Source organism: Lissotriton vulgaris, chromosome 6 (genome assembly GCF_964263255.1).
Source record: "Lissotriton vulgaris chromosome 6, aLisVul1.2, whole genome shotgun sequence".
Lineage (NCBI taxonomy): Eukaryota > Metazoa > Chordata > Amphibia > Caudata > Salamandridae > Lissotriton > Lissotriton vulgaris.
In genome coordinates, this window is record NC_141694.1 from 514,233,189 (window position 1) to 514,249,268 (window position 16,080).

Here is a 16,080-nt window from a genome sequence, read left to right on the forward strand (position 1 = left end):
GGCCCGAGCTACCTCAACAACCGAATCAACTTCTACGCTCCCAAACGCCACCTCCGCTCAGCCAACCACGCCCTCGCCGCCGTCCCCCGCATCCGAAGAGCGACAACAGGAGGAAGGTCCTTCTCCTACCTGGCCGCCAAGACCTGGAACTCCCTCCCGACCGACCTGCGCCTGACCCAAGACCACCTCTCCTTCAGGAAGAAGCTGAAGACCTGGCTGTTCGAGCAGTAACGGCACCCCCCTCCCCCCAGCGCCTTGAGACCCTACGGGTAGGTAGTGCGCTCTATAAATGTCTTTGATTGATTGATTGATTCTTCTAGTTAGATACGTCCCTTCCGAGTCGAGCAAGAGGGGAAAGCAGGTTTCGGGAATACCTAAGAGACAAAAATTCCCAAATATTTGAAGCCTCCCTCACTAACTTGTATAGGACAGTTCCCAGGAGGTACAGGGGGGTCCCCGCTCAATACGAATAGAACCAACTTACTCCAATTAATAGAGAGGTCAGAGTTATGCCCAAAAGAGGCAAGGACATCATACACCACCATGAGAGACTTGCGCGGGTAGTTCAAATACAACAAAATATTGTCTGCGTATAGGGAAATGCGATCCTCCCAGTCAGGGGACCACGTAGCCCCTTTATCGAGGGTTCCCAGCGTATCCATGCCGCCATGCCGCCAAGGGCTCAATTGCAAGCGCAAAAAGAAGAGGGGATAGCGGGCAGCCCTGTCGGGTGCCATGCTCAAGCAGAAAGGTCTCCAAAACTTTATTGTTCACACCCACTTGAGCCAAAGGTTCAGAATACAACAGACACACCCAGCCAATAAATTCAGGGCCAAACCCACACTTGGCTAACACCGCCCACAAATAGGACCATTCAACTGTGTCAAAGGCCATTGTGGCATCCAGGGACGCCACAATAGTCGGCTCTCGTATCGTCTGTGCCCTGGCCAAAACCCCATGCAGTCTGCGCAGGTTCAAAGCTGTGTTTCGATGAGGCATAAAGCCCGATTGATCAGGGTGAACCAACTCAGTGATGAACTTTATCAGCCTTTTGACCAATATCTCAGCAAGAATCTTGGGTTCTGCGTTCAGAAGGGAAATAGGCCTATATGAAGCACAACTGGTCTTGACCTCACCCTCCATTCTTATCACAAAAATTGACACTATGCTCTGGATTCTCGGGAGGGTCCCCTCCTCTCTGCACTCAAGAAACATTTTTCTCAAATATGGTGCCAAGCGGTCCGGTTTAAGCTTGTACAGCTCTATAGGGAGACCATTAGGGCCTGATGCCTTACCAGAATGTATAAAATGGATAGCCAATACAACCTCATCTGCCGAGAGATCACTATCCATGAAAGCCTTATCTTCTGAAGAGAGATGTGGGAGCCGCAGATCACGAAGCAAATTATGTGAGTCCGCCTCCGGCCTAGTAGAGGCCGAAGTATAAACAGAGCGGAAGTGCTTGGCAAATTCCTCTGCTGTACACTGGGGATCCACGAGTTCCTCCCCATCCTCTGTCTCCAACTCAGGGACAAGACGGTCAGCCAATTCCTTCCTATCAATCCATGCTATAAGTTTCCACCTTTTAACCCCCAGATCATAGAGCCTACCCTGCTGTTCCCTACCAATTGCCCTCTCCCTGTCGGAGACAAGCGCCTTATAGTCGTGTTGTTTAAGAGTAAGATGGTGGAGCCTATCCTGCGTCACCCCTTGCGCCAATTCTCCCTCCAGTCGTTCGATTTCCGCCTCCAACTCTACCACCTCCCTCTGCTTCTCTTTCTTAGCTCCCACTATTAATGAGACCGCCTATCCCCTAATAACAGTTTTGAATGCCTCCCACAGGGATATCGGTGAAGAAACAGACCCCTCATTAAGAACAAAGTATTCTTCTAACCTGACGAGGAGTTCCTTGCGAACCTTGGGCCATCGCAAATACCAAGGATTTATTGGGGCCACTCGCCCTGCGGAGCCCCGCTGTATAATAACACTGACCCACAATGGAGAGTGGTCCGAAATCCCCCTGGCCAAATGACTGATCTCCGCCACATACATAGATTGGGCTGCAGGGACAATGCAATAGTCCAAGCGCGACAGACTGTTATATGCCCTAGAATGGAACGTGCACTGTTTCTAAATAGGGTATCGCATCCTCCAACATTCCACTAGACCCATTGCCTCAATAAAGTCGGGTAACCATCTTACCGAATGCCCCAGAACACAGGGGTATCTATCCATATCTCCTGAGACAACGGCATTAAAGTCGCCTCCTATCAGCAATAGACCCTCAGGGAGAGACAGGAGGACTGATCCCAGGTCAGCTAATGTTGAGGCCTGTAGCCTAGGTGGAGTATATACAGAAGGAAGGGTGATTTGGCAACCCTCCCACCGGCCTGACACTCCAACATATCTGCCTCTTTCATCCTGCCACACAGAGGTAACAGACAGCGGGAACGAGGTACGGATCTTTACTCCCACCACTCTCGAACCTGAAGTGAACCCCGCATGTGCGATCAATTTATATCCCATTCGATGTAAAGCCTTACATGAATTGCCTACCAGATGGGTTTCTTGGAGTAATACTACATCCGGTGCTCGTCTCTTTAGAAACTGAAGGACTACACTTCGTTTAATCTTGTCCCCTAGCCCGTTGACATTCCAACTCTATACTTTTATTTCGCTACCCCCATCACCCACCCAGCCACGTCCACCTCCCGCCACTAGCAGCAATTTTGATGAATACTTGATGCTGATGTAACTTACAAACCTAATATAACTAAACATAAACACAAACCCCCAACTGCCCCCATCCCTGCCACCCTGCCCACGGGCCACAAAACTACCGCTAAGAACTGCGAAGTGCCTGTCGCCCCAAACACTTCAAAGAAAAAATAAACAATTGAGGAGGATCCCGCTCCACCACCCCTGCCCAGCACCTCACCCTATGACAAGTGAACCCCCCCCCTGAGCCCGGGTCCCTCAGAGTTCAAGTCATTCAGGATATGTTCCGGCTCCATTCAGTAGTGGCACGATTCCCTGAGAGAGGCATACCAAAGATGGAAAATGATTCTCACTCGCGTTCCAGTCCCGCCTCCTCCTCAGCACGGCCCGACGACTCCACTTCATCACCAGGGAGAGTTTCTAGCCAGTCTGATACCACCTCAAGATTAATAAAGAACCATACCTTTCTACCTACCTCAACTCTCAAACTCGCAGGAAACATCATTGCATATTTCAGACCTCTATCATGGAGTCTCTTATTGACTGCCAAAAAGTTTCAACGTTGCTTCTGCACAGTTTGCGTAAAGTCTGGGAAAAAGGAGAGGTCAGCGTTCTCAATTTGGACAGGGCCACCAACTCTGGCTGACTGCAGGATAAGGTCTCTGTCACGAAAGTTCAGAATCCTAGCGATCAACGGGCGGGGCGGTGCCCCCGGTTTCGGCATCCTTCCTGGCACCCTATGCGCACGCTCCACGGTAAACAACTTACTTAAGCCCTTGGGTTGAAGCTGTTTAAGGATAATTTCCTCCATGAATAGGTCGGGTGCAGGCCCCTCCGATCTTTCTGGAACACCTATTATACATATGTTGTTCCTCCGGGCCCTGTTCTCGCATTCATCCAATTCGCGCTCCGCTTGCTCATGGGAGGTACGGAGCACCCAGACTTCCTGTTGGAGCAGGGTAACATCATCAACCAGACTGGAAGTTTTAATGTCCAAGACTTTAACCTTCTTGTTCACCTTAGTGAGATCCGCCTGTATAAGATTGACTTCTATAGACACCGTGTCCAGCTTAGCATCCATAGTCTCCATTTGTTGACCCAAGGAGGACTTAACACCTTCTATGGCACCCATAATGTCTTGTAGCGTGACTTCCCCCTCTTTGTCGTATCTAGCACATGAGGCCATCGTAGGAGACCCGATCCTGTAAGTGAGGTTTTAGGCAGGGTATAGCGATCAAGCTTATTGGATTGTGTCAGTCTAGGGGCTCTCTGCGATTTCGGAGGTTTCTTCTCCCCATCTTGCCTGGCAATCATTCATTCTGCCATTATCATACAGCCTGCCCAGCTCCTCAGGGAATTCTTAGCCGGTTCAAATGGCGAGCTGCGCCACAGAGTGCACTGGGGGGCTAATCATACACCCCCACATACACCGATGCCATCACAGAACGTAGAGAGTCATTCAGAGGGGGGGAGTTTTTGTCCCCGCAACACACTGCCTCCAACCACCAGGAATCTTCCACATCGTCGCTCTGAGAATATATCACTCATGAGACCACCAAGTCGGCTTTTATTCCATACAGGAGAGGGGCAGGGGGGTCCTCCGTCCGTCCCACATCCGCCGCCGATCTCGCGCCTTTTCAAAGAGGACCCGCTCGGACACTTCCGGTTTTGGGTCCCCGATGTTGTTCCACTGCGGGGCGGCCGGCCTCTGAACCCCAGTCCCCGGTCATTGCCGTGGGAAACTTCCTAAACAACGAAGTTAGAACAACGATTAACCGGAACAACGAAGTTTAAACAACGAAGACTCAAAATCAACGAAGTGATGTTATCACGAAGGCCTGAACCACGAAGGTCGGAACAACGACTTTTCAGAACAGCAGAATCCGAATTATGACGTGCACGTAGGCTCATGGGCAACACGATAATATATTATGGGTCTTGAAAGATGATTTCTCGCTTCCTTCAATCGCTTGTTTAAGTCAGAATTTTTATATTGACAGTTTCTCCACAAAGAATGTGGCACAGAATATGTATGTTGTTGGGTGATGTTAGCTTCGCGAACTGAGAGTAAGGGGTGAGAGACAAGTGCAGTACTAAGCATTTCAGGATCTTATAACTGCTTGCTCTGGTATTTGCCACCCTTTTACTTTTCTGCAGTTGAATGGAAAAGCATTTTTTTTATTTGTTCTTTGTTCCACAGGCTATTTTCCTTTTCCTTACTAACCACACAACTTACGCTCTAATTTCTTCTGCTGCTGGGTTGCAGACCCCCATTCATTGTGGCTATTCACTTCTAATCCAGTTCAATTAGTTGTCTACAGAGTGTGCATCTCTATAGAGAGACTTCTCTAGCAAAAATAGGCCTTTTGGAGGCAGGTGTTATTTCGATTCCTGGGTGCTGGCCCGTTAAAGTTCTGGATTTAGCAAAGAATTCAACGATTTGATTTCAGGATTCTTAACTATTCAAAATGACATTTCACTACTAGAAAGCAGAGTGCACACACTATCCGACTTCAGAAAGCTGAGTGCTCATCTCACTGAAATTGACCTACCTTTTTTATTTAAATATTTTTTTACTAAAGTTTGACAAGAATTATTTCCCTCTGGATCACCACCCCTCTCCCCCATTACACAGAGAAATACGTCTCTATCAGCAGTAAATATTCATATAGTTAAATAAACACAGCTTTAGAATATTATTACGTAAACAATAAAAACACCCCTAGGGGGCGCAGTTTTTTACCATTCAAATAAAAAAAACAGAATGCAGCTTCAGCCTTTAAGCATGCTAGGTAAATCATTCACTTTAACTTCCACGACCCTCTAATAACGGGAAACATCCTAAACAAATAAGACAGAACAACGAGCTCAGCTTGATGTGTTTGTACTCGCCAGTTGTTAGGAGATTAAGAAGATAAGCACAGCCTTTCATCTTACTCTGCTCGATTGAGCACGCTGATGGGCACAGATTAAACATATTGATTTAAGAGAAAATACTGGCGTCAATTATTAATTGGCAAATTAAAGTATTTTCATTGTTTAGAAAGTCGTTCTAAAATAAGTAGTGGTTAAGGATAGTTCGTTGTTTAACTTTCATGGTTTAGGAAGTCGTGGTTTAGGCAGTAGTTGTTTAGTCACACATCCCTTTGCCGTTGGTAGGCCTCAAACTTCAAGAGGGCACAACTCCCGACTGGAGCATCACCGGAGCTCCGGTTAAAATCTCAATCGCTCTGATTCACCTCCACCACACTTTCCCGGGCTCAGGAGGCAGGATAATATTCAGGATTTCGGGGCCAGCAGACAGACTCGGCGGAGCCGAGAGTCTATGCGGCCATCTTGTACATGCTCGTAGCTCCTCCCCCCTGCCTTCTCATTGTTGATTTGCTTTGGATGCATCAAAGAGTGGACTCAATGAGACCTATTCGGGCACGGTTTGAGTTAGGCAATGCATTACTGCTTTCTAAACGGACCTTCCCAAGTCAGGCTCCAGAGCCTCAATTTCATTCTGCCTTGACTGCTGCACAGCTGCTGACGGTGTTTAAAAAGATTATCCATGTCGATCATAACTGGGGCTTAAATCCTTATTGTTAGAAATGGGATCTCTGGCTGGCCAAGGCTCGCGCCAAAGTCAGTCAGAGACCACCACTCTAAGTTAGGGCAAGGGAGTTATACACCAAGATAACCCCTGCTCACCCCCTTGGTAACGTGACACAAGCAGTAAGGCTAAACTCGGAGGCTATGTAAGTTAAGTATTTGCGCACACACCCTAGCAACAACACCCAAGGCCCACTACAAAGGAAACTCCACACAAGGTTATATACAAAAATAGCCTTTGTATTATACCAAAACACATTAGATAAAAACACACACTTTACAATGTGCCAAAAGGCACGGGCAGGATTTACAGGGGATATGTCCAAGACAGGGCCACCTGGACCACTGTCAGGAATATGCACTTTTAGACTTAGTACTTGGTAGAATTAGCACATGTAGGAATAGTAATTAGCACATAGAACACTTGCAGCATCAAATAGCAAATGTAGCATAAAATATAAAAATAGAGCACACAACCAGTAACTACTGGTAACAGGTAAGTACCACCTACGCAACCCTAACCACCTTAGGAGAATATTACGCAGGGAACCAGGACCTCACTAGCAACACCTGTACTAGGAGAAAACAACCACCTCAGTATCACCATACATTTAGGGGTATAGGCATAGGAACATTACACATGATGCATCACATACATTCAGCGGTGAAGGAGAAAGCACATGACGCCTAAACACATTCAGAGGTGCAGCAAAGAACAATTGCGCAGAAATCACCTTAGGCCACAACCAGTGACTCTCCCAAATGTCAGGGCCTAAACGGAGCAGCTGCCCACTAAGTTCTGGGCAGCTGTAGAACTGAGCCTGGCACCAGCGTGCCCCCTTGCTCTCCTCTTGGGGTTCACAATAAAACCACTGGGCCCAAGAACAACGTGGGAGCCTCGCAGGCTCTGGCAATCAACGCGCTTGGGGCCCTGCGAGCCTCATGGGCTCATGAACAGATATTTGGGGACCTTAGGAGCCTCGTGGGCTCTGCATCCTGTCGCCTTGCTGGGGGGAGTGGCCCGCTGCTATGCGGGACCGCTCTACCACCCACAAAGGCCACCAATCATCGGAGTCCCTCTCGGGGGACTCGAAGTAGATTATGCCCCCAAGAGCCTCTCAGGGCTCCTCACAAATGGTGCCCACAATGTTGAAGTCCCCCCTCTGGGGACTCAGAAATATACAAATGCCCCCGAATCTGCTGGATTAAAGGGGGAGCGGCCCGCTGCCTTCCGGGGCCGCTCCAGGGATATGCCCAGCCCCCATGGGGCCGTCAAGGAACAAGGGTGCCTATCTGCGTTGGAGCGGCCCTCTGGCAGGCGGGGCCGCTCGGGAATGCAGGCAGCAGCCCAGCTCTCCACACTGACTCCCCAGGTTAGCCCCTGTCAATGGCGGTCTGGTGCCTCCTACGGTCGATGTCGGGGGCCTGCCTGTAGCCGACACGGATCGCGGGGACTCTCCACTGCTCCCGGGGCGGTAGGGGAAGCGCTCTCTCCCCACTCCGGCTGGCCAGACGTCCTTATTGGTCGCACCCTGGGGCTCTCCCTAGCTCTTGGAGGCCCCCGGTTCCGGCGCTGCTTCTGTGCTCGTGGCAGCATCTCTTCCTGGTCTTGCTCTGCTGTGGCGGCGAGGGCGGGACTTCCGGGGCAAGCTGGGGCACTTCCGGGTCGCGCTAGGCAGTGCCCGCCAACATTTTCGGAACTCCTGGGCTGCGGTGGTGATTCTTTTCCGGCAATACAGGGTGGGCTCCCGTGAATTAACCCATAAAGCGGGGTATGCATCACAAAGTCAGCAAATAAACGGGGTGGGTTCACAGGCCACCAAATCTTAACCAACTGGTGGGGCAAATGGCAGGGTGGGCACCAGCCTTAAAAATAAGCAACAAGGGGGGATCCCCACACCGGGGAATCCCTCGTGAGGGGCGAAAACATCTCCGGGCTGCTGATCAGAAAGGGCAGCACTGCCCCAGACCTCAAGCGCTCCCCAGAACCACAATACAGCGCTCCAAAGCTCTAGGGCAAAGTCCAGGAGCAAAGTCCTCAGGAAGGTGGGGGCAAGGCTGGGCCCAGAGTCAGCTCACAGGGTCCTCCTAGGCAGGGAGGCAATCCACTGTGGCGGTCCTCCTGGTGCCCAGCAGCAGCAGCCCCCCTCAGCAAAAGGATCCAAGAAGAGAATATTTTGTAAGGGGACACAGCACCTTTTTATACAGTGAGTTCCTTTGTCTCAGGGTGCAGGTTGGGGGCAAACCAGTTGCAGCTGGTTTTGGAGCACTGCAATGTGCCCAACCGCCCTTCCTATTCACTGACCAGGCTAGGGTCATCAGTCGCACCACAGGAGGCGGAGCCAGCATTGTGTTGGGAAAGCTCAGCCCTATTCAGGTCCCAGATGCACCCCTCCCTCACATCAGCATGCTAATCTCTCCACTCACCACCGGGGCAGATCCATCCAGACTCCTGGAGCCAGGCTCACCAGCCAGCTCCAGCAAATCACACACCTGCACCCTTACTGCACACGCACACCAATGTCTAGAAGTGGCACGTCCACACTAGACACAATCATGCCGCATACATCATTGCGCAGCATTTAATCACACGAGTCCGCACAAACCAAACCTGCACACCTCACGCATCAGGAACTACCAGGGACACAGACATTCCCCATGCATTCCTATGGGAGGGCAGGCCAATCTCACCACACACCCGCAGAGTGCGCAGGCACTTTCCACTGGGACACAGTGAAAGTGCGCAGAAGCTAAAAATCACTATCACCAGGTCACAATGAAAAGCAAAAAGTTCAGGGGTGAATCTGCCAGAAGGGCCAAGTCCAACACTTATGTCAGCCATGATGAAGGATAGATCACAACGAGCTTCAATTCACTGATCTGCAGGTTTTCCCTCATTCCTGGAAGTTGGAGCAGATATTTGCCATACGCTTGGAAGTTTCGTCACCTTGGATCTTGGGCCTTTCCTAGCATCCTGCGAGTGGGTGGATCAGTTTCTGTCAGTTAGAGAGGGATGTGGCATCTTTAGACTGGGTGGGAATCCCATCAATGGCAGACTTCTCGTCCTCCCTTAATGAACTCCTCCACAGAAAGAATGAACTGCAAAGGAGCCTTGGAAAAAGGAAGACGGACCAGTGCAGCTGATGACCTCTATCATTAACCTTGAAGGAGTGCCCAGTCCTGAGTTGCTCATCCTCTCTCACTAAAGCCTAAGGCACCAGCTCCCTAAACATACCCCATGCCTAGTGAGGAGTGTACCTGCTGGAGGCTGCTCTGGTGCTGACACCACAACCTATAGTCACTGAGGAGTCTAAGGGAGCATGTATAGCTACTGTAAACTGTGAGGTAGGTGGAAGAGTGCTCAGCTCTGTGGCAATCCACAGGATATATTATTCCTATTTATCAACACAGTAAACCTCACCTACCTCATACGTTGCTCTCTTTGCTGCTCAAAAATGACCATGTTCAGGTCAGAGCGCGGACATGTAGCACATCCACCTCGTGGCCATTGTCCACGGTGCAACAGGACCTCACAAATCCAGAAGCGCTGCCACTTCCCCAAGCTCTTTATCATTCGAGGTTTACCACTTTGTCTTTAATATGGATGCTTCATCCTGCCTGGAACTGGCCACTAATCTGCAAGCAAATTACAGTCTTCGAAATAGCTTTCCAGTCATAGAGATAACATTTATTCTGGTTATCGAGTTAAAATACATGCCATGAACCATAATGGGCAAATGGATTTAACAGGGTTCAAAGGACAACCTTTATGAGCTTAGTGAACTTAGACTGTAGCTAACCTTCCTTGGGAACCAATCTTAGACCACCAGAAACAAGTGTTTGCACAGATTATTTCCCTGTTTAAAAAAAAATCTCTAGTCCAGAGATTCAAGGTCCAGAATCCTAGGTCTCTCCCTCGAAGCCAATCGGGACTCCCATTTACACTCGTTTGCGAGTGATCTGAAACGGCAGTAGCTTGATTCATTTCAGCTTCAATCACGTGCACTTTTGAGGAAAAGGCCTATGAAACAACGTGATACCAAATAAAAGTAATCAGCAAACAAAAAACAATGTTCTACATTTTAATGAGCTAATGTCACTGACAGAAATCCTAAACGTTGCGAGGATGAGCTGCATTGCAAAATGCTCTCCATCTGTAACATGCAGGGTGGTTTTCCTTAACAGACACAAGCGTTATACTAATATTTCCCTGGAAACAAAACAAATACCACAAATGGTGTTCTAGCTCTCAAAAACAGGCTTTCTTTATAATCACAAAAAAAAACATGGTCAGTACATCAAAACCAAAACCTGTTCTAATTCTACACTGAAAAAATAGCATCTCACTGACGACTGCATTCTTCCGAGAGTTTTGTCGACCCATGTAGCCAAATATTTGTGGTGACGATATGATATACTTCTGTGTTGTGCGGCTACCTCCAAAATGTATTTACTCACATTCACTCTGATAGCAAAGCCATTTGCACACCACAGACGGTGGGACTTGCGCAAATGGCTTAATCTGTGACCGCAGGTTCATATTTGTACTCACATAAAAAATACATGTACACTCATAAAGGAATTTAATTGCACTAACCATTACACCGCTGTGGTACAATATGTGTGAACTAATCTGCAAAGAGGGGAGCGGTCATTGCAAGGCAGGGATTCGTTTCAAAGTGCGTGAAAAAAAACATAAAGGTGGAAGTTTGCAGTCATTTACAATCATTTGTAAAACACGTTTTCCTCCGGGACACAATCTGAGATTTATACCCATAACGGACATTAATGGATCTCTACCTGTGATATAAACTGGGAGTAGGCCCAAAAATGTGTTCTGAAGTAGGGAAAAGGGGTTTCCGCAAGTAACAACATAGAAAGAAAAGAAATACAGTGCGAATGTAATATTGCAAAGTCTTTAGCTATCCTTAACTGTCAACAGGTTACATTTACACATACGAAAATACCTTCCTTTGGATAGAACTTGGAATTCCAACATATTTTCTGACCTACTACAGGAAAATACCTTGTGTTCCAGCTTTCCAGACATCCTAGGTGAATTCCACAACAGTCTGAAATTCACTCCAACTGCAGGAGTAAATATATGGGAGTACATTTCAGATTTTTTTTTTTATTAAGAACCGGACCCCAAGTGTTATTCACCGGCTCACAGTAGCAATGTTACCAATGAAAATCCACCTACCTGCAAACAGCCCCCTTTTCCGAAACGATTTCACATTTTCCTTCGTTGACACATAGATTGGGTTCAAGCTCGCACAGACTCTGACAGGGCAGTCCATCGATGCTTACATAACCAGGCTTGCAGAGGCAGTCTGCCTCCTTTGTCCATGAATTCATTATGCACTCTGAAAATGCATCACACGCCATGAATTTGCATGGGTCTGCTTGGTCAGCTGTAAGAGAAGAGATAAATTGCTTTAATGGGCCCACTGGCACGCCCCAAAGAACATTTCTAAATGTGCCAGCTGTGGAATAGGGCACACGTCACTATGCCAAGCAAGCTCTTACTGAACTGCACACACATAAGAAAGCAAAGCAGATTTCCTCATAATTCAGAAATGTAGTCAGGGGGCAACATGTGTTATTCTTGCGTCAATTTCATGTGTCCACAATTAACCAATTCCCTCCAGCATGTCGGTAGTAAGTTCACTACTGCTGTCAACACTTCCACAGTCGCGGGAACATTGTGCTCAACTACACCCAGCAGTGCGATTCTGATTTTGATGAAGTACAAACCTGTAAATTAAATCCCGTTTAGATATCTCGAGAAATCTCCCCGGCATGGAGCATTGCCATGAAGTGCACGTACTGTTACCAACACGTAGAAGGTCAAAGCCCTGCACAGGATATTGCCGGGTCATGCAGCGCATAACAATAAACAGAGGAAATTGCCTGAGCGCACAACAGAGCCATGAACAGAGCGGGATAATTTCCATATAAAGTGGTACCACCAGTACTAGCGTGTGTTGATATTCACGGGAGTTGCACAGGATATTGCAAAGGCCAGGGCTGAGTTATTGACTGCACGTGGTACTGCTTCAGCAAACAGTAGTGTAGTGCATTGCTGATGTGCCATGCCCTACAGTATTGCCAAAGCAGTATCAGGCACCGCAGTGGGTAGTCCCATGCCACACAGCAACACACTGCATAATGTTGGCAGGCCATGAAGGATACTGCATTGCACAAAATACTCCAAAGACACCCAGAATAAACATGTACCCACACATGTTTTATACCATGAAATATATTTTCAGATCGCTAGGCTACTGACATGCAATTCATAGGATAGTGCCAAATCGCACAGCAGTGCCATGACCGTCACATGATACCACCAGGACACACATGCTATGACCAGGACTCACATACTATCATACTTTCTCCAGTATTTGTCAGACAGATCAGCATTGTGGTGCATTGCACACAATGTTGCCCAATGATGCGACCTTGGTATTCAATGCACAGGGCAATCACTGATCATACATCATTGTCATGCACTGCACAAAATAATGTCATGACAGCAACAATCACCATCAAGTATTCAACCACTTTGGTCAGACTCATATATTGAAGAAGGGACAGACAACTTTGAGTAGAAGACACGGAAAATGCCATTTATATCTGAAAAATATCACATGTCCACGTCTTACCTATCAGGTACTATGCCTATTGAAGACCGTTTTGGCTCATCCAAAAGTTTTTTTACTAAATTCAAATTTTTCATAATTTTGTTGCCAGTACATTCTTCGTCAAAAAATATACTTCCTTTAGTGCACTCAATCTTACCTCTAACTCATGATCAATTTCCAGATGGAGTAATTGCGTTCAGACTACAATTTGGGATTGCCAGGCCTCAGTAATTTCAATACATAACTGTCCTACAAGACGTAATCACCATCTTAGACATATATTAAATATCTTTGAGATTATGCCTTTGTGATCAACTGTCTAAACTATTGGGACATTTAGGGGCAGATTTACATTAACTGGCGCATCCCCAGGGATGCTCCAGTTATTGTGCGCCGCAGCTCCGCCAACCAAAATAATAATCTAGTGCTCATGTAAGCGCTCCAATGCTCTTGGGCTAATATGGTGCTCTATAGCTATATAAAACTGTTTAAAAAAGTGTAGGTCGTATGACTCAGTATAGCTCGGACACTAAGGCTCTTGCCAGGTGTCTCAGTTTCCTACCTCACCAGAACTCCTGTCTAGTGTCTGTGAACTCATTTGGGTGATGAATCCTGCTGTGCTGACTTTATCGTTGTTTCCCTAGAAGTGCCCAATGAAGAGTAATAGAATGCTTAGTAAAATACTGGTGGGGGCAATGTGTCAGAAGCCATACCTTTTGTGAGGCAAGTCTGAAAAAGTAGGCTACCTCTGTGCTCTTTCACACTCTTCTTCACAGAGGCAGCTTCCAGCATTGTGGATGTCATGAGTTTCTTGGTTACTAGATGCTGGGTAAAAGTAATAATTGTATGTCACAATATTGAGTTCAAGAATATCGACCTCATCATGTATTGACTCCTGGGCATTGATTTTAAACATATTCTCAAGGTAAGCATATTCAAGGAGGTTTATAGGTTCCATTATTAACTCCACAGCTACTACCTTGATGGCATATTTGTAGTCCATATTCTGTAGCAGTTATAAGTGCAGGTTCATATTTGAACTTTGATATTATAATGGAGCACCTCTCGTGGTTCAGGAAGATTTTTTTAGGCTCTACTACTGGTGTATTTGTAGTAACCAGTCAACTAACTTACTAGTTCTACTTGTTTAATGTTTTCACCAGCTGTTAGAAGTGAGAGTCTCCAGTTGGCAGAGGTAGGTACCTTTGTCCAAATAGAGATCCATGCTTCTAGTCAGGGTAAGGGAGATACACACTTTAGATAACCCCTTCCTCACCCCCTTGGTATTATGGCACGAGCAGACAGGCTTATCCCAAAGGCAATGTATAAAGTATGTGCACTCAAAACACACAGTAATACAGTAATAACACAACAAATGGACACCACACCAGTTTAGGAAAATAAAGTATATGTATCTAAACTCAACAAGACCAAAATGACAAAAATCCAACATACATGTAAAGTAGCACTTCGAAATAGTAATTTCAGGAATAAAGCTTTTAGAAAACAAATATCTACACCTGGGGCTATTGAGACATTGTGACAGCAATAAAGACACAGTACGGCGCCAACCTGGAGGTGCGTGGCATCGGGCACAGAGTCAGACGGACCCCCCAAACAAAAAGTACCTTTGGATATTGAAGTCTATGACCATGTATGGTGTCATGAAGGTGAGGCGTCTGTTCTGAGGTTCAGGCTGGCTGCCACGGGGGAGGTGAGGCGCTTTGCCCACGAGGAGGCCAGGTACAGGGGAAGTAGGTTGCGAAGGCAGTGAGGCGCCGGTCCCGGGACAGAGCAAAGTTGGAGAGTCCGTGGAGTCACCCTCAGTGGTTATCGGTGCCGCGATAACAGGATGCAGACGCTAGTGATGACAGAGTCAGTGAGAGCTCTGGCATTGGGAAATGCTGATAACGGCAGGTGTCAGCAGGCATTGAAGGGTGTCAGTGCTGCGGTGCAGATTTTGGAAAAGGGGGTGGTGATGGACAGAGTTTCTGAATGATGCAGAATACTCTTACCCAGTCAAGAGATCAGGGCTTGATCCATCACCGTTTTTTAGCTCACTGCACCATCCCAGCTCAGAACCTGGCTATATGCAAATTAGTTTGTTCCTGTCCCAGTGCATGATGGGAACAGGGCAAACCAAACTACCAAGCCAATTCTTATACTGGGAAGGAAACAAGCTTCCGGGGACCGGTTTCTGGCATTTCAGCCGTCGTCGGCCCGGCTTGCTTGAATCCTGATGGTGCAATGAGCAAGGGACTCACGTCTGAGTATACCCTCCCACACATAGTGTGGACAAACCGATTTTGGAAAAGGGGGTGGTGATGGACAGAGTTTATGAATGATGCAGAATACTCTTACCCAGTCAAGAGATCAGGGCTTGATCCATCACCGTTTTTTAGCTCACTGCACCATCCCAGCTCAGAACCTGGCTATATGCAAATTAGTCTGTTCCTGTCCCAGTGCATGATGGGAACAGGGCAAACCAAACTACGAAGCCAATTCTTATACTGGGAAGGAAACAAGCTTCCGGGGACCGGTTTCTGGCATTTCAGCCGTCGTCGGCCCGGCTTGCTTGAATCCTGATGGTGCAATGAGCAAGGGACTCACGTCTGAGTATACCCTCCCACACATAGTGTGGACAAACCGATTTTGGAAAAGGGGGTGGTGATGGACAGAGTTTCTGAATGCTGCGGTGCAGGCCGGGCTGTGCATCGTGCTCTTTACGTGCGGTGCCCGAGGCCTCGTGGTGGGGTCACGGCATCACAGCAGCACAGCGTCAGAGACAGGTTTTCTTGCTTCTTTCAAGTTTCTTCCAGCTCCCAACAGCAGCTGCTCAACACTAGAATAGGCACTTCCTGGCAGGTTAGAACTCTCAGCAATAGAGTTCAGGGTGGTGGGAGGTTAAGTCTTTGTGTCCCTGAGACTTCAGAACAGGAGGTCTGCATGCACAGGCCCTTGGAGATTCTTCTTCAAGCAGGTTCACAGCAAAGTTCCAGTCTTTGTCCTTTCCTTGGCAGAAGCAGCATTGGTAGGCCAAGCCAACATTGCACACAGTAAAGGGACAGTACTCCTCCACACAGCAATCCAGCTTTTCTCCTTGGCAAAGGTTCCTCTTGAG

The 16,080-nt window shown here is 47.6% G+C and overlaps 1 protein-coding gene across 1 annotated transcript in view; it reads right to left on the bottom strand.

Annotated features, from left to right (window-relative positions):
* IMPG1 (interphotoreceptor matrix proteoglycan 1) overlaps positions 1-16,080 on the bottom strand; it is a 1,383,550-nt gene that overhangs the window by 98,124 nt on the left and 1,269,346 nt on the right. Inside the window, exon 15 of the mRNA XM_086925652.1 lies at positions 11,516-11,726. Within this exon, the coding sequence (XP_086781778.1) occupies positions 11,516-11,726 (211 nt within the window). The remainder of the gene's footprint in view (positions 1-11,515; positions 11,727-16,080) is intronic.